Here is a 19,774-nt window from a genome sequence, read left to right as displayed (position 1 = left end):
TACCAAGACACTTCAGGATTTACCCATTCTCTTTAGCCTTGGTGCTTCAAGTTTTTGAGTCTTCGGTCTTCAATGTCTTTCTATGGAGGCTTAATTGACTCAAGAAACCCTAAATCACGTCATTAACAAAACATAGATAAAAACTTATCCTCTATCCTCTTATCTTCTTGTTTCTGACAATTGTTAACACCTCCCTTCTAATTTGAATTATAAACCTGATTTAGAAATTCCTTGTAGATTCCCCACGTTTATTAGCATTATGATGTTTGAAAAATGACCATTTTACCCCTATTTTTATAGGTAACTAGTTAAGGATGCTGTGGCCTACCTTAGTGCATGTATGTCATCCAACTTGTTTGATAGGGTCAATTGATCATGGAAACTAAAAACCGCAAAATCAGGGGTATCCAACCATCAGGTGGCCTACTCCATAGGTTCCACTTGAATGATTGCACAAGTCAGATCTTTCTTGGCATCCTACATTTTATTGTGGGAAAATTTTATTAGACGAGTTGGATGCCATTTATACATAACGGTGGGCTCCACGTATGGCAAAATGAACTCTAAAGATGAGGCTACATTTGTCATTTGGTGCAAATTCTTCTACAATTTATCGAAAGGGAGATGATTGGAATAATCTAAGATAGCGGGGAGTTGTTTACAATTCTTCCATTTTCTCTAACTACATGAGATGGTACAACGATTTATGACGTGGATGAACATCTTCATGCACATGAGATCCACCCCATCTGATCCGTGCGTCACCTTATGTTAGGCCTTGATCTTGAACATCAAATTGATGGAAATCTTAAGTGGGGTGTAACATAGGAAATAATGTAAAAACAACCTAGAGTCTCTAAATTCATGTGATGCAGTCCACTTGAGTTTAACAACTGCATGATTTTTTTTCAGAGTACCTTTGATGTAGAATGTGTCACAGGTACAATCCTAGTGTTGTTGGGCCAAAAGGTGGATCATAAATTTATCATAACTTTTGATTTGGGTATATGGGACGCATAACCTATCAATCTTTACTGAAACGGGCCGTCTGACGTGAACCAATTCACGAAGTGGGTCGCATCTGTCTGTTTCATCAGAAAATGCACGGTTTCAGCTCAAAAATGAATTTTTAGAGAAATTATTATTTTAAATAATTTCAATTTTTTAAATTTTTAGATGTTTAGATTTTATTCCTCTTTAGAAATAACTTGTAATTATGTTAGGACTTTTCTAATAAAAGTTTATTTGAAAATTTTATTTTTAGAAATTAAGCTTTAAAAGAGTTTTATTAAAATTATGATTTTTATTAGAGTTAAATTTTTACTAATTTTGATAATTATGAATTTTGATTTTTTTATTTATTATATTAATAATATAGATATGCATTGCAAACAATTATCCATTAATGAGAATTTGATTTCTGGGATTACGTTTATTTTCCATCTTTTTTGGTGGATTCCACAATTGGCCTCCTCATATGAGTGAATTGGATGCCATAAATAAGCAACAACCGTCCATACACAACTAAGGTTGGGCGTCCCATCTTTATTCGTGGCCTACCAAAGTTTTGGGCCAACCAGTTTTTGGTTTTCAAGGTGAACATGATGGATGGCGTTGATCTCATGCAAGTTCTCCTGCGATAGGTGGCATTGCCCCGTACGTGTGACTACGCATTGTCAGGCTAGCGTACGGTTCTTTTTCTAAAACCAATCCAAGGTGTGGTCCATCATATAAACAGTCTGGATCATTGAAAAATGACACCACATCGAAAGATAAACACATAAGGATGTACTCTAGCAAGACCCTGTCACTTAAATAAATGCAGCTTTTATGAGAAATAGGTTGGCTTGAGTGCTGAGCTGGTGGCACCATTAATTGTGGACGCGGTTTGGCTAGTGATGCTGCCACTGGCCAGGTGGCTAGTGGTCGGTGCGCTCTGTGGACCCACCATGCCGTCCATCCATTTTTACACATCATTTTAATACTTTATTACAGATAAAAGAAATCAGGTGGACCACACCATGGGAAAACAGTAGTGATTAAATGTCTACCATTAAAAACCTCTAGGGCCTACTGTAATGTTTATTTGACATCTAACCTGTAGATTAGGTCATACATACCTGGATGGAGGTAAAAATCAAATATCAGCTTGATCCAAAACTTTTGTAGCCCCAAGAGGTTTTTAATGGTGAGAGTTCAATAAACACTGTGTGGCCCACTTGAGATTTTTATTTACCTCAGTTTTTGATCCATATCTTAAAATTATCTGGAAAAATGGATGGACGGAATGGATGAGACACATACATCATGTTGGGGTCCACAGAGCTCCGAACCCTTGCCATTGGCTAGTTCATTGCACCCTTCTCTTTCATGGGAGGTAGAGAGAGATATAAACAAGACAATGTGAGGGAGGCAGAGAAAGAGACTCCATTCCATCAATCTCTCAACATCACATCTCTTTCAAATCTCATTCCTATGGTGTCCAAACAAGCCCCAACAAACCATCTTTGTAACCCGAGGAGATTTTCTCTCTTCGTTTTCCTTCTCTTAGTCCTACCTATTCCTACTACTTCCAATCTCTCCTTGGATTTCTACTCATATTCGTGCCCAGATCTTGAAATGCTAGTGAAAAATGCAGTGAGGTCTGAGTCGTCCTTCGATCCTACTCTCCCTGGCAAGCTGCTTCGATTACTCTTCCACGATTGCATGGTGGAGGTGAGAGAGAAATAGCTGGTATATGCACCGTCTTTGTGCCTAGCAGGCATAGTCTAAGAGCTCTGTGGGGCCCACTCTATTTTTTGTGTCACATCCATTCGGTCCATCAGGTGAATAACTTGAGATTAGATCCCGGGAGTAAAAATCATTCTGACCCACTGATTAGATAGGCCACACCATAGGGAATAATTGGGAGGGGATGCCAACCGTTGGTTTGTGTATGAGGCCTCTGATTGTTTTGTATATTCCATTGAACCTATTCATCGAGCGAGCCTCACAAGGATGGAGGGACACTTCAAAAAATGGGGGTGATACATAACACAGGTTGGCCACACCGTGTGATCTTAGAGGTTTTAAGCATGGGATTGCATTGTTCCCCATGATGTGGCCCATAGGGGTTTTAGATCACGATTATTATTAATGCATAAAGTGGAAATGAGAGGGCGCACCTGATGGATGGAGTGGATTTACCCCACACAATGCATTGGGCCCCACAGAACTTCTTTGTACCTGTTGCCTACAACGGTTGTTGTAAAGGGTTACGGTCCTTCGCTGAGCCCAGCCAACGGGCCTCAAGACCCGTTGTCCGGTTTCAACGAATCGCGGATCACGCGTGCCAACTTTATACATGTGTGAGATATCGGAGGGTTCAACATGCTGATGCCGTGACTAAATGGATTGGGCTGTTAAAAACATCAATCAATAGCCTAATTCAAAGTAGGTATGGCCCACCATATGAGTGCATTGGCCTGAATTTTGTTCTGGGGCATCTGCAGAGTGGGTCCTGCCTGATGAACGGCTTGGATGCCTTATGCATGTGCCACACCAACACATGTGAGCTGCATTTCTCTCTTGTTATACACCTTTTTCTCATTACAAATAGGGGTACAAGAACCGAGCTAGCTATGTTAGCTCTCTCGACTCAGACTCGAAAAAGCTTGATTCGACTTGGTTTGAAGCTGAGTTCGAGCCGAGTCGAGCTGATTTTTTGAGCTCGAAAATGAGTTCGAGCTAGCCTTAGCTCAACTCGACTTGGATCGAACTCGGATCGAACCAGTTCGATGACTCGGTTACTTTGATATTGATGTTGTTCACCAAGCATTTGATGAAATGACTCAACGAAGTGTGGTTGGTGGCAAGGAAGGTATGTATATGAAACAAATGCCTTTTTTTTTTTCTTGATTTTTATGTTACTTATAAGGTGTTTGATAAAATACTCGAACTGGCCCGAGCTGCTGACTGAATTGAGCCGGGCTGGCTAGTCAGGCTCGAGGACTGAGCCGAGCCAAGTTCGAGCTGAGGTCAGCTAGTGGCTGAGCTGAGTCGAGCTGAGGCTAACTCGACTTGGTTCAACTCGATGTACACCCCTAATTACAATGGTAAAAAACCTAAGCAAAAAATATAGAGAGTTCCTTATTTTCAATTTTTACAAATACCTTCCCTTTGTTTTGCAAATTGGTTGCAGACTCTCCCGGATATATATATATATATATATATATATATATATATATATATATATATATATATATATATATATATATATATATATATATATATATATATAACTTCCCGTGAAGTCGAGTTGTGTGGGCCCCACCGTGATGCGCGTTGAACATCAACACCGTGCATTTGATGGATCCCCTTTAGATTATGGGATATTCCAAAAATCAGCTGTATACGGAACTCAGGTGGGCCATACCATCTAAAATCATGTGAAGACATGCCTAAAACATATAAAATCACTTGGTGGGGCCTACCTAAAATTTTTATGCGTCTGAAACTTGGTTTGACCCTGCATGCAAGTGGGAAACACATAATGGATGGACTGAATTTGTGAACCACATCTCAGTGGACCCAACAAATGATTATGAATGTTTTAATGGGAGGGTAACCCCTCTCAAGTTTTGTATGTGGTGTAGCCCACCCAAGTCATGGATTGACTTGATTTTTAAGCTCGTGGCCCATCATGGAATGGTGCATCTGACTGATGGGGTAGATGTTCGGCACGCATCATGGTGGGGCCCACATAGCTCGACCTCGTGGGAAGTTCCCATGAGCTCGACCGCATAGAACCATTATATATATATATATATTATAGCCTCATCCACAACTTCTGTGATGGGCACGGAATCTGAACGGTCCATGGAATCTTTGCACACATGAGCACCTTTGGACACATGTCATGGGCACGGAATCTGAACGGTCCACGTGATGCGGCACCCCTTGAAACCTTATGAGTCTAACTTTCAGCCCGATACAAAACTCTAGTGGGCCATGACAAAAGGAAAAAATTTTCTCCGTTGATTTGCATTTCTCTTTGCTATGGCTCACTAGAGTTTTGGTTTAGTCTGGAAATTGGGCCCATGTAGTTTCAAGGGGTGCCGCATCACGTGGACCGTTTAGATTCCGTGGCCATGACACATGTACAAAGGTGATCACGGGTGCTCACCTAAGAAGGTGAGCAGGTGAGTATTCCTCACTCTATATAATAATAATAATAATAATAATAATAAGAGAGAACCCAGTGCACAAAACACATGAAATAAAAGAATGCTCGATTTACCATTTACCATGATGAGTGGTATAAATGGGTAATTATTTAATACCATAATATATTCATGAAAGCCACTCTTGTGATGTTGGCGGCTTCATTAAAATGGAGTAAAGAAAAGAGTTACGTGGAAGCAGTGGAGATCATCTTGATGTATCTGATCCATGCCCTCGTACCATTTTATTTACTCATCCATGAGCCAAAAAGTGAGGCAAATACAGGGCGCTTGTGAGCCACATCAGAGGTTATAGTGAGAATTGAATGCCTACTGTTGAAAACTTTTCAAAAGTAACAAAAGTTTTGGATCAAACTTATATTTGTGTTTTTAGTTTATCTATGTCTTTCTAATCCTGTTTGATAATAAATACACATCACTGTTGGCCCTACACAAATCTTTTTTTGAACGGTCTAGATCATTATCCCCCTTTTCTAATGGTGTGGCCCACTTGAGCTTACAATCTTGCTCATTTTTGGGCTAATGAGGTAGTAAAACTGGGATGCATAAATTTTAGGTGTGATAGTTCAATCCAATCCAATCTCATCTCAATTCTCGAGGCATATTTATTCCCCAATTTTTTTCTCCTTCCAAACAGTTATTAAAAGTAATCATTACCCATTTAAGCAGGCAAATTGACCTAAAGTGTAATTATTTAGGAGCTCCGAGAATGCTTGGGTGGAAATTACTCTCTAAAAAAATGGCATTTTTCATTAATTGGGAGTTAACATTTCAATGGTAAAGATTTTCCAAGAATCTATTTTCACATAAAAAAGAATCATACCCCTTCGATGAAAATGTCACTTCCTCCCCTTATATTTTTCAAGCTCTGAGACACGATTTACATCCCCTTATTTTACATACACCCTTTCATGGACGCATTAACTTGTATGGTGTGAAGAATTTAATATATAAATATCAGCTCGAATAAAGAAAAAAAAAGTGATAAAATATCTTCTTATTTACAGGGTTGTGATGGATCGGTGTTGATTGATGGAGATGGGACCGAAAGAAGCGATCCGGCCAACACATCCTTAGGTGGACTTGGGGTCGTTGGATCTATTAAAAAACTAATTGATGTGTTTTGCCCAGACACTGTTTCATGTGCTGATGTCCTTGTTTTAGTTGCTAGAGATGCTGTAGAAATGGTAAGCCTTTTTCCTTTTTGTTTTGGTTTCTTAGAAAAACAAACAAATTCCAAAATTCTCTTTTAACTTTGAGTGCACAAAAGCTATCCTTTTATCCATTTGAATATTTGCTAAAAAACCCAGGTGTATCAAGTTATTTGCAAAAAAACATCATTGTTTCGGGGCTTTTTTCATGACTATATCGCTGCTAATTTTCACTATTAGTAATTACATCATCGAAAAGATGTTTTTTGTAAGTATTTTTATCATGTAGATATTACTTAGAGATGTACAAGCTGCGTGGAGTTTTTAGGCATGCAAAATTGAGGTGGGCGTTTTCTAGTAATTTTTCCTTTGGAGATTTAACGAAGAGACCCTACGTTTTGGCACAATTACAGTTTCCCTCGTTTCAGTGTAATTCATTGGCTTTTCTGCATACAGTTAAAATGGTCCCCAAAGTTATATCAAGACACCATCATCGAATGTATTCATAACGGTTACTTTTTAAAGCTTTAAGCATAAAGAAACATGTTTTGATTGGACAATCTTAACCATCGGATTGATGAAGTATAAATGTGCAGTTGGAAAGGATATCTGCAACAGATAACCATCTAGATGGGTAGGATCTTCCAATCCAAATCGTCCTCTGAATAGTGATTCATCCAAGTTATGACCTACCAAATGGAAGGTTCAGATCATGGCCGTTTTGCAACGTGTTCAATTGGAGTGCAGATCAGCGGGGAAAGAAAATTGGGAAACAGGAAGGCTGAAATCCACATTGATTTGGACGATACTTAACCATCCAGTTGAAGGTTAGCACTTCAGATTCAACAGGGAAAAAAATCAGATGGTTAAGATTGTCCAATCAGTGTGGTTTTCTGATCACACTCCATCCTCAACAGGCCAATGAGATGGACGGTCTGGATTGACCTATTGATGAAGAAAGTAGTTGCATTTACTTATTTTATGTAGGCTGGAGGACCTGCGGTTGAAGTTCCAATGGGGAGGAGAGATGGGAGGGTCTCTTTGGTTTCAAACGTGCGAAGTAACATGGTTGACACGAGTTTCACCATTGATGAGATGATTCGACTCTTCGCCTCAAAAGGGTTATCTCTTGAAGATCTTGTTGCTCTCTCTGGTAAGAAGAGTCATTATCATTATCATGTTCTATGAATTATTACTTTGGGAATTTACATGTGGGGTCCAGTGGTTCCACTTTATGATGGACGACTGGATCTGATGAAGTCCACCATGAATTGAACGTGGCCCTAATATTTATCCTGATCGTGTGATCACAGCATTCGATATGGACCTGCGAAATGGACGGTAGGGATATTTTTAGTTTTTTACACTGACTGTCCATTTTGCAATGAAGTTAGTTGTACTGATGTGATTATCCAATCATGATTTTTTGGGTCATGTGGAATCTTCTTTTAATGGAATGGTGGGCAACACCTGTTTTATGTGTCCAAGCTCTTTGGGACCCACCATGTTGTGTATATGAAATCTACTTGGAGGATAAGGTGCACTCTTTGGTACTAGATCTTCAGGTAAAAATTCAACCAGAACCATAACTCAGGTGGTCCACACCACAGGGAACAACATGGATGAAACACACAAAAGTTTGTATGTTGGGTCATTATGGTGTGGGTATGTTTCATCAAAGCCTTTTTTTCATGTATAAATTACATGGCTAAAGAGAAGATACAAAAAAGCATCATAATCCAAAACTCAGGCAGGCCACCACGCATAAGCTTAGGGGTTCTGGGTGCAATTTACACCCATTAGTGTGGCCTATTTGAGGTTGTATGGACTGGAGTTTTTCTTGTGAACATAAGGGATATCACACACTGATCTATAGCTTAAGTGGTAGATTGAGTGAAGATAACCTCCTTTCAACACTCAGGTTTCAGTATCAATTTCCAAGTGGGGTGTGGCTAAAAACTATACCATATGTACTAACAAAGCTAATGATAATAATAATTAATAATAATAAAATAAGGGGTACCGCCCAATTGACAGAGTACATTTCACAAATCCCACATGGTGTCCCCCCAAAGAGCCTGGGTGTTTCATATGCTGTGTAAAATGAGTGTTGTAGATGATTTTGGTCCTTATCCAATCATCTTAGTCGAACATAGGTAGGTGGCGCAGAGAGGGACATGATCAGGTCGGTTACCATCTTCCTCAGGGGATAATTACTCCGAATCCACGGAGCTCTTTGGACTCCTTATAGACGCCCTCTATTCCTGCTAGACTTTGGGCACTGCTTCTGCAACTCAAAAGATCGAATAGTTATACCTGAAGTAAAATTTACTATTTATAGTAAAAACGAAACTCAATGAGACTTTTGACCATCTATTTGATGGAATCTCCCAAATCTGGCGTGGGCAACCCAACGAAGCAGATTCATTGGCCCAAGTAGGTCCTCTTACCCAAAAATCATATATCATTTCTACCTCCTATCGAGCCTTCTTTGGCCCATCTTTGCTCTACATCAGCGGGCCAACTTGGGAAGAAATAATCAATACAATTTTATTTTTTATTTAAAAGATGGGTCAAGTTAAGTGTTAACCCAAGCCCAACTCAAATCTTAAGAAGAGTCAGCCTAGGGATTGACCCAGTCCAAGATCCAATCTGAGTTAAACCAACTCAAGCTGAACCCAAGCCGTTGAAGTTTCAATCCTAACCCAACTTGGATTGGGTTGGGCTGAGTCTGGTTGAATTAGGTTAGTGGTACAATCTCAACACGGATGGTTAAAAAGACAGGCATTTTCAAATGACCAAAATACCCTTTTCTTAAGTGTAAAACCATTCACATGTCCTTTAATAATTCAAACTTTAAACCACTACAAATTAATGGTATGGAGAATTTTGCCCTAGATAGATATATGGGTTTTGATAGGGTTTAGTGGCAAGTTTCCACCACTAAATTGCATCCATATAATGATTTGATCCGTTCCATATATAAGTTATGGTCTTATAGCCATGCTTCATTCATGATCCTAACCTTTAATTTTTGGATTTGAATATGAGGCATTATATATTCATCATATTCAGTCACCCGTTTGACAAATGCTTCTTATGATCATGGCTTGGCTGCATAGAATCCAAAAGATGAATGTGCTAATGTAGAGTGGCTCGTGGACACTTTCATGGCAAAGATGGACCAGAGAAGGCCTGATTGGAGGCGGAAATGATCTAGACTATCAGAGCCTTAAAACAGTTGTATCTCACAAACTGAGATGAGTTTTTTAACAAATTATATATGATTTTGGGGTAGGAGAACCTACCAAAGCTAACTAACCTTGATATGCGTTTGCCCACGCCGAATTTGGGAGATTCCATTCAACAGTTAAAAGCCTCATTTAATTTCATTTTTACTATAAATAGTAAGTTTTAATTTGAGTTTAACTTTTGTTCCTTTGAGTTGTAGAAGTCATGCCCAACATGAAAATGGCTTTAAAAAGTTAGGAGAACAATGTGGTTGAGCTAAATTGGATGCTTATTATTTTTAGCCGAAAACTATGAAGTCTAGTAGAAATAGAGTTTGTCTATAAATAGTAGGCTTACTATTTATAGCAAGTCACATTTTTAGGGTGTTTGAGTTGGAGTTTAAGTCTAAAATTTCATTCTATGTTTGAGTTCCTTATTTAGAGTGTAATTTCATTTTATTTTTTTTTTCCGTCAATTAAGTTATTTCGAATTAATTAGCAATTATTCCCGCTTTTAACCCTCGTGGATTCAAGGAAGCTCTGTAAGGAGTTCATAGAGCTATGTTGATACGGAGTAGATATCCCCTTAGGAAAATGGTGATTGACCTCATCACGTCCCTCCCTATGTCAAATGCAGGGATGATCTTCTTTGCTAAGTGAAAGAAGCTTTTTTTTTTTTTTTTGCAAGTATCTCATGTAGCTTGTATTATTGTCGATATGCATTATTATCTTTGTTGGCTGTATTAGCCAGAACTATTCTTGGCTTTACAAAGCCTATAATTTAGACTCACTGGACACGTGAGAAGAGAAAGAAACTTTTGCTATATATTTTTTAAATTGCTTACAAGCTCACTGAGTTGATTCCAAACGGACTACAAGCACTTCTTATATAGACTTTTCCCACCAATGTGAAAAGACACAAATGCCCTCATTAACTACATTAATTCTATCAGTTTCAAACGTTTGGAAACCCACCAGCCACAACAAGTGGAAAATGTCGAAATAGCCGCAACGTGTGGCTGTTTCAAATGCCATGAAAACGGTAGCATCTGAACCGTCCATTTGGTTTGGACGTTTCAACAATCTTCACCATACATCTATATGTATTTCTATCAGTATTTGGTCTAAATGATCCCCATCAAGTAGCTTGCGATTTAAAATTAACATGTGAGATCCAAGCTGCTTTGGAGATGCGCTGGTCCAGTTCACTCATCAGGTGGGCCAGACACCATAAAAACAATGGACGGTTATAAGAAAAATCCACACTAGACCATGACCCTATTCATTTTCCGAATTCTGGTCGCCATTTTATTGAATGGCCTAAATCCTTACTTTGTGCAGGAGCTCATACAATTGGGTCTGCGCATTGTAGCGCATTTAGCGATCGATTCAAAGAGGATTCAAATGGGAAGCTGACCCCTATCGACAGATCACTGGACAAAGCTTATGCAGACCAGCTTACAAATCAATGCCCTGCTGATGCGAGCACGTCTATAACCGTTAGCAATGACCCTGAAACACCACAGGTGTTTGATAATCAGTTCTACAGGAATTTGTTAGCTGGTAAAGGGCTCTTTCAATCTGATTCGGTGTTGTTTACTGATGGAAGGACAAAAGAGATGGTTGAAGAGTTCTCTGAGAGCCAGGAGATCTTCTTCGAGAGGTGGGCAGCGTCCTTCATCAAGCTTACGACCGTTGGTGTGAAAACTGGCAATGAAGGGGAGATACGTCGAGTGTGCAATTTGACAAATGGGTAATTCTTGTATGTGTCTCGTACATAGCATTGTTTCATGTGCGATGTGTTTTTTTTTCATGGAGAATGACTCACAAACAACTTATTGCTGATGAGAAAATAGTGCAACTAGTTGAATGTAGGGCTGGTGTAGGATGGGGATCAAGCATGTTCCTAATGCGCATGGATCGGAAGAAATCCAAAGAGAAATCGACAAAAATTCAGCATAGTTTGACCAATCATCCTTTGTGGTTGACAGGTCGAAATTCTGTCTGAAATTTCAAATTGTGTATTGGCTGATTTCTGCCCGTTTAAACAGGTCAAGTTACTATTCCGGATTGCTTGTTGGGTGATTTTTGCCAGTTTAGACAGGTCAAAATAATATTCGACAGGTCGACAAGTCAAAAAATCATAGAATTTTCAGTTTAAATTTTTGAACAGTTATGAGTTGTTTCGACTTGTCGACTTGACCAGTCGACGACAAGTCGATAGATGACGAAAATTACACATTTTTTAGAAATACTTTTTTATTTGATTAGGACTCTTATTTACAATTTTAGGGTTTATTTAGGGTTATTTAAGGTATGGAAAACTCAATTTTGTAATCATTCATTCAATAAATTAATTCCTTAGAAATTTTCTTCTTTCTTTTCACGGATTCGAGAAAGCTTTTGTGGATTTAAAAGAGCCTTGTGAATTTAAGATAGTTACCGATCAAGGAAGACGGTGATCGACCTCATCACGTCCTCCCCCACGTCAAGTGCCCACCATTGTATACCTATTAAACCCATCTTTGAAAAGGGTCACCCCAAAATAAAAATGAGAGGCCCCATAAATTGATCACTACTCATCCAATCAGGGGGTTTTTGTAGCAAAGCATCCGTGACTTTGTCCACACCCGGATCCATAGCTCAACTGGCAGACTGAGTGGAGATATCTCATTTCAACGCTTAAGGTCTTGGTATCGATCCCTAGTGGGGTTGGCTAACATGGAGTGTGTGTACTGACGTGGGTGTGTGCCAACGAGCTAACCTTTTGAAAAAAATAATAATAAATAAATAAAAATCCATGACTTTGTCCCTTCAAAAATGGCATCCTCCACATGAACAAGGATAAATCATTTGATGTGAAAGAAACACCTTTAGAAGGGTCGAATCCCAGTGACTGGTTCCCCAATATTGGCCAGGAGTCAACCTTTGAATGCCTTCTTTACAATCTTTTAAATACATATTTACCGTAAATGCACTCTCACTTACAAAATATTAGTTGGAACCTTAGAGAAGGAAGGGATATAACGACAGAACATCAAGAGTGTAGATTTAAAAAACAAATCTACTAAACTTGGAAATCCACAATCTGTCCTTAATAATCGAGTAGTTACACTTAGCCACTGGACAACTGTCCAAAATACTCCAAATTTACTTGAGGCCTACTTGATGGGTGGATTGGATCTCGGGGCATCCATCATATAACTTACCATATGAGTTGGATGTCATACATACACCACAATGAGCTTACACCCAACTACATGCATGATTGTCTCATCTCTAACTAGTTTTGGCTATGAGACAATCTACTAAACTAATGGAATAAGTTTGGATCTTTGGTTGGTTTAGAGTGAGTAAGAACAAAGGAGACGTACAAAGCTGCGCTAATCATCATGGGATTAAACTTATGAGCCATTCTATTAAACTTTAGAAAAGTGATTGAGTAGAAGGCTAACACATAAGATGAAAGTTTCAACCAGTTCATTTGGTTTCATGCACGAGAGGTCTACCATTAAAGTTATTTTCCTATTGAGAAAATTGATAGAAAAATATGGGAAGAGAAGGAAGGATCTTTGCATCATCTTATTGACTTAATGAAATCATGTGATAGAATTCCTAGATAATTAATTTGATTAGAGTTGGGAAAGAAAGAAGTGTTAAGAGAATATTTTGACATAATTAATAATGCATACGAGGGAGCGGTAACAAATGTCAGGAACACTATTAGAGAGACAAGTAAGCTTACACCAAAGGTCAGTATTGAAACTATACTTTTTCACATTGATTATGGATGAGTTAACGAAGTACTTGCGGGAAGAGATCCCGTGATGTGATGACATAATTTCTATAGACAAAATGAGAGAGATCTTAAGCACAAAGTTAGATTTATGGAGGAATACTTTAAAATACAAAAGATTTAAAATTAGGCTAACTAAACAAAGCATATGGAGTCAATTAAAAAAAAAACTCTATTAGATGATTTTAGCTGCCTAATTAGCTGTCCTAAACTAATTGTTAATATGCATCCATCAAATGGCCTCTCTCTCTCTCTCTCTCTCTCTCTCTCTCTCTCTCTATGGTGCAATAAAAGGAAGTCCATTGATCATACCGTTAAGATTGTTTGATGACGATTTTTTTTTGGCCGACGCCCATCAATGATGGTAAGTGCTAATGCATGGTCTAGATCTCCACAAGGTGGGCTTCAGGTTAACATTTTCCTTACTGAGAAAAGACCCCAACCCATCTTAGAGGGCTTCTAAAGTTAGGACCCCGGCCCAATTCTGGCCGGCCAGTCACCGCATGAAGCCGAAGGGTTCAAAATAAAATCATAGGCCGGGCATACCCGCATCAGCATCACCGAATATCTTTTCTTGGCCTTAGCTACGACCCCCAGAAACGGAAGGGGATTGCCTGGTGGCATGACTCTGTGCGACCCACTCGTTATTTATATGTTTTATCCAATCCGTTCATCTGTATTTTCAAATCATTTTAGGGGAAAATGACAAAAATGAGGAAGATCCAATGCTCAAATGGACCACACCATAGGAAACAGTGGGGATAATGACACTCGCCGCTGAAACCTTAGTAGGGCCCACCGTGATGTTTATTTTCCATCCAACCTATTCATAAGGTCACATATATCTGGAAGAAGGGAAAACACAAATATCAGCTTGATCGGAAACTTCAGTGGCCTCCAAGAAGTTTTCCACGGTATGCATTCATTTCTCACTATTTCCTTTGTTGTGATCCACTTTGACTTTGGTTATGCCTCATTTTTATTCATCCATTAAAATAATCTATATAAAACGGATGGACGGCGTGGATAAAAGACAGTCATCACAGTGGGCCCCACAGAGCCTTGCCACCAGAGATGTCCCTGGTGGCGGGTGCTGCAGGCGGGCGCGGATTGGAGACTGACAAGGTCAGTAGCCAAATCGCTACTGAAGTGACGTCACCTATCTCTGTGGACCCCGCCATGATACGTGTGTTGTATCCATACCGTCCAACCATTTTTAGAGATCGTTTTATGTCATTACAAAAAGAATGATATAGATATAAATTCAAGTGGACCCACCATAGAAAATAGTGGGAACAGTGACATCCACCGTTCAAAACTTCTTAAGGGCCACTATAGTTTCTGATGAAGCTGATATTTTTTTTTCACTTCATCTATCTATATGTTAACTTATGAAAAGGATGGATCTCAAAAATACATCACTGTGGGCCCTATAAATGTTTCAACGGTGGGTGTGATGGCTCCCACGGTTTTCTGTGGTGGGTCCACTTGAATTTTGGATTATTTCATTCTGTTTTCAATGCCATAAAACGATCTCTAAAAATGGTTGGACGGTATAGATACAACACATGCATCGTGATGGGGTCCACAGAGCTTGGTGACGTCACTTCAGTAGCGATTTGGCCACTGACCTTTCAGTATCCAATCCGCACCCGCTGCAGGCGGACCGATTCCGAAGCGTTGAAACCGAGATGAATTGTCGGATTCACCTCGAAATCAGCGATGAGGAAACGAATCCCTCCCATCTATAAAGAAAACTCCACCACCACCTAAATCCATTAGACTAAGGAGTACGATGGCAACCTCCACCCTCACCGAGAACAGGTGATTTTTCCACTTTCTTGTAATGGTAAACACCCTTAGCTAAACTTCCTTGTGGATGAAACGTATCATCCCGTTGAGAAGTCTCAGCATGCCACCCTAGCTTTGATTCTTTAAGTGGTGGTGAGATCAAGTGAGGCCAACTTCTTATGGTGATAAGAATCACCCACAGTGAAATTATGCTATGGGTGTTTCAGCTGTACACGAGTCGAATTAGCTCGGTCAGCTTGCTTGACTTATCTGGGCTCGAAATTGGATTCGGACCGTGTCAAGCTGGTTTTTGGAGTTAGAAAAAATTTCGATTTGACTTCGATCTTGTCCGAGCTCAGCTTGACTCGGATCGAATGAGCGCGATGACTCTGGTTATTTTGATATCGATGATGCTCGCCAAGTGTTTAATGAAATGACTTAATGAAGTATTGTTTCGGGTGCATATATTTTCCGTGGGATCGGTTAGTGGTGAGGAAGGAATGTATACGAAATAAATTACTAAAAAACAAAAAACTTTTCATGGGTAAAATTGCCCTCAAATCATGATTTTAATATTGCCTACCGAGTATTTGATGAAATACCAGTAAACTTTTATTATTGTTTTGCATTATGTAAAAATTGAAGATGTACTCCGTGTGTTTGAGAAAATTTTGCACAAGCTCGAATTCTGACTGAGCCAAGCTGAGCTGGCCAATCAGGCTTGAAGACTGAGCCGAGCCAAGTTTGAGCTAAGGTTAGCTTCTAGCCGAGCCGACCAAGCTGTGCCAGGCTTGACGCGGTTCGATTCGTATACGGCTCATTTCTGACCGATTTGTTCAGACACATGGCTATACGAGTGGGATAGCTGTGTGCTGTTGGTGAATCCAAATAGTTCATCTAGTGGACCCTACAGATGGTGGCCCAGGTTACAGAAAGTCACACCTGTCGAATGATTTCTAGCAATCCGATCAATCGACATCTTCAATTTGAATGCAGGCCATCAGCCAAATTTTCATTATTTCCTCGTCTGTGTGAAGGCCACGCGATTTTCCCATCAGACAGGCTCTCCTACCGTGGACCATCTACAGTAAGGTCTGCCAGTTATGTGGTAACTGGCTCCATCAACCGCACAACCATCCACGTCTTTTCATTTCCATTCCAACCAACGGATGAGTAGACTCGGATCCGGTAGTCATCCTCCTGTATTGAAATCTCACTATTGGTCGGTGTTGTGGGCCGTACCATGATGTATGTGTTCTATCCAATCCGTCTATCCATTTTTCCAGATCATTTTATAGCATGAGTCCAAACCTGAGGAAGATCGAAATATCAGTGGACCACACCATAGGAAACAGTGTCAATTGAACGCCCATCATTAAAATTGTCATAAGGCCCACCTTAATGTTTATCTACCATCTAACCTGTTGATTACGTCACACATACCTGGATGAAGGGAAAACACAAATATCAGCTTGATCTAAAACTATTGTGGCCCCCCAGAAGTTTTTAATGGTGGACATTCAATCATCATTGTCTGCCGTGGTTCAGTCCATCTGAGATTTGGATCTGCCTCATTTTTGGACTCATGCCCTAAAATGAGCTGCAAAAATGGATGGACGGTAAGGATAAAACACATACATCACGGTGGGGCCCAAACGTAGGTACTAAAGGGGTCACTCGGGTCAGGAGTAGATATATAGCCATGAAAAATCATTTAAACTCTTCAGGTTAGAAGGCAAAGTAGCCATAATCACCGGCGGAGCGAGTGGAATCGGCGAAGCAACAGCACGACTCTTCGCAGAACATGGGGCCCTAGTTGTGATCGCGGACGTCCAAGATGAACTCGGCCACAAACTCACAACATCTATCGGCCTCAACCATGCCACGTACATGCACTGCGACGTCACTGATGAAGAACAGGTAAAAGCAACCGTCGATCATACCCTGGCCACGTACGGACGTCTGGACATCATGTTCAGCAACGCTGGCATCGGTGGCTCACGTGATTGCCGAAGCATACTCGATATGAACATGCCTTACTTCGACAAGATCTACGCCGTCAACGTGCGAGGCATGGCAGCAGCAATCAAGCATGCGGCCCGCGTAATGGTGGACCAGAACACGGGCGGAAGTATAATATGCACCGCGAGCGTGACTTCGATTCTAGGGGGGGTGGCAGTGCATGATTACACAATATCGAAGCATGCGGTCGTGGGGTTGGTGCGATCGACGGCTGCTGAGCTCGGGAAGTATGGGATTCGGGTTAATTGCATTTCGCCATTTGGGGTGGCGACGCCTATGTTGTGCAGTGCGTTTAGTAAGCTTGTTGCCGAAGGTAGTGGTTGTATTACTACGGATGTGGAACGGATTTGCGACTCTGTGTCTAATCTACATGGAGTGACACTGAAAGCGAGAGATATAGCTGATGCGGCGTTGTTCCTTGGATCGGATGCGTCGGCTTTCATTAGCGGGCATAATCTTGTTATCGACGGTGGATTTACTGTTGTTAATCATGCACTAAGGATCTACAAATAACTATGTTCTTAGTGTAATTGTCTTTTTTTATTACGAAACATCATCCTTTTTTGGAATAATTAGATAGAACCACCAAAAGAAGTTTGTTAAGATGCTTTTAATTGACAATCATGCATTAATATGCATTAATAGTCTTCTTTGCTTCTTCTTTTTTAAGAATAGGCTTGTTTGTTTAATAAATATGCATGATTTGATGTTTAGAGGGAATTTTAGGGAAGATTTTCTGAAGGAATTGGATTTTACCAAAGTAGTGCCTGTAGCAAGTGATATTGCTATTTTTTCCATATCAAAGTGGAAAATCGAAAGTTGTGGGGCCCATGTGGTATGTATCACATCCAATCCGTCTAATATATGCATGTTGAGATGTGGAGCCACATTTGGACAGGGCCACTCGACTTGACCAGTCGAAGCCCATGGTTGACCAGTCGAGGGTCCCCTTGACCAGTCGAGATTACACAGATTTGTTTGTGGATTTGATGCAAACTGCGTAAATTTGAGGCAGTTTCGCAAGGGTGCGAAAAGGAAGTTGCCTAAACTATAAATAGGGGTCCCTAGGGTTATTGTAGGGTTATGAGAAGTATTCTAAGGTGTATGCAAAGGGTTTTTTCTATACATTAAATGGGAAGAGGTTAGTATATTGCTTGTAATCTTGTTTTTCTTCATTGTGAAAGTTTGCACCCATGGTTTTTTTATCCTTGTTGGGATTTTTCTACGTATATCTTGTCTTGTGGTTTGTTTGGAATGCTTTGATTCTTTTATATTATACTTCTTTTTGTTTATTATTTGTAAGTGAGACCGGAGATTGGATCTCGCTTCACTGCGTTGTTGGCGTGCTGCGTAACAATGCACACCAATAATGCTATTAAACGAACCAAAAATTTAGCTAGTCTAATCATAAGGTGGGCCAATACATAAAAATAATATACATCATTCAAAATATCTCAATGCAAGTGTAGCTTATTAGATGATCTGATTAAGCTGATATTTTCTTCATGTTATCACCATGGTGCAGTGCGTTAGTTTAAGAGATTGGGTGTTAGACACATAATGATGTTGGTAAGAGTGTGAAAAAGTGAAGAGGAAGATCACCGTCTTTCTCAAGTAAGCAAAACTTTGAATTCACAATGTAATTTTTAAATACTCCACATGAAATAATAAGGGAAAACTCAAATATTTTATTAAATAATTACACCACTAATAAATAAAATAAAATATTAATTCAAAATTACCCACAATAGTAAAATTCTAATCATAGTTGAAATTATTCAAAATAGTAAAACTTATCTAAATCATAATTTATCAAAATTAGAAAGTTTAGATAAATGTTGTTAGATGATTCTTAATATGATTACAAGTAATTTATTAAAAAAGATATAAAAAAACACTTATCCTAAAAAAATAAAATAAAAATAAAAATAAAAAATACTATAAATAAGAAATTACTAAAAATAGTACTTTTATTTCTAAAATTTTGTTTTTAAATTAGAAGCATGTGTTTTCTAATGAAAAAGACAAATGCAACCCATTTTGCAAGTTGATGGATCCCAAATAACCTGTAAAGATTAATTGATAAGTCGTGTATTAAGTACGACTGGATCGGGATACGATACGACGAACTACTTCTACTTCTGTTTGGTCTTCTTATAGTTCAACCATGCCAGGATTGTATCCGTTCCACATCATACATCACATACCATGTGGGCTTACAAGTCTTGAATTTCATCAATTTTTTAAGAAAACGAATTAAATAAGGGCATTTTTATAATTTCAGGCCGTGGGTAAAATATACCCTTCTCAGGAATTTTGCGGTAAAACACTTATTTTTAAAAGCTAAGTGAGAGGCTGCATGCATTTCTTTCAATGTTCACTTTAATAATGGACCAGATGATCCTAACCATGTGGACCGTTCACATTCAACATGCACTAGTTGGACGATCATATATGTGCTCTGGATCACCTGATTAGTACAGTTTTGGCAATGTCCACCATCCACAATGGCCCCCCGGCTGGAACCGAACACATGCCATTTGTACGGTCGAAATTGAGGCA

General features: G+C 39.4%; 2 protein-coding genes across 2 annotated transcripts; both read left to right on the top strand.

Annotated features, from left to right (window-relative positions):
- The first annotated feature begins 2,355 nt into the window (after window positions 1-2,355).
- Window positions 2,356-11,855, top strand: LOC131217089 (peroxidase 18-like). Its single transcript, XM_058211835.1, has 4 exons — window positions 2,356-2,715; window positions 6,230-6,409; window positions 7,361-7,526; window positions 10,945-11,855. Exons 1-4 carry the CDS (start codon window positions 2,371-2,373, stop codon window positions 11,358-11,360), a joined length of 1,107 nt encoding a protein of 368 aa, XP_058067818.1. The 5' UTR covers window positions 2,356-2,370; the 3' UTR covers window positions 11,361-11,855.
- A 3,243-nt stretch (window positions 11,856-15,098) lies between these two features.
- LOC131257554 (short-chain dehydrogenase reductase 3b-like) lies at window positions 15,099-17,802 on the top strand. The gene is made up of 2 exons (XM_058258347.1): window positions 15,099-15,223; window positions 16,918-17,802. Exons 1-2 carry the CDS (start codon window positions 15,195-15,197, stop codon window positions 17,723-17,725), a joined length of 837 nt encoding a protein of 278 aa, XP_058114330.1. The 5' UTR covers window positions 15,099-15,194; the 3' UTR covers window positions 17,726-17,802.
- The last annotated feature ends 1,972 nt before the right edge of the window (window positions 17,803-19,774 follow it).

The sequence above is a fragment of the Magnolia sinica genome, chromosome 10, assembly GCF_029962835.1.
Source record: "Magnolia sinica isolate HGM2019 chromosome 10, MsV1, whole genome shotgun sequence".
Classification (NCBI taxonomy): domain Eukaryota; kingdom Viridiplantae; phylum Streptophyta; class Magnoliopsida; order Magnoliales; family Magnoliaceae; genus Magnolia; species Magnolia sinica.
This window is presented reverse-complemented; position numbering and strand designations above follow the sequence as displayed.

Coding starts and splice junctions, on each gene's coding strand:
- LOC131217089 (XM_058211835.1), top strand. CDS start 2,371: ATGGGAGGTAGAGAGAGATATAAACAAGACAATGTGAGGGAGGCAGAG. Junction 2,716..6,229: donor TCCACGATTGCATGGTGGAG/GTGAGAGAGAAA, acceptor TCTTATTTACAG/GGTTGTGATGGATCGGTGTT. Junction 6,410..7,360: donor CTAGAGATGCTGTAGAAATG/GTAAGCCTTTTT, acceptor TATTTTATGTAG/GCTGGAGGACCTGCGGTTGA.
- LOC131257554 (XM_058258347.1), top strand. CDS start 15,195: ATGGCAACCTCCACCCTCACCGAGAACAG. Junction 15,224..16,917: donor TCCACCCTCACCGAGAACAG/GTGATTTTTCCA, acceptor TAAACTCTTCAG/GTTAGAAGGCAAAGTAGCCA.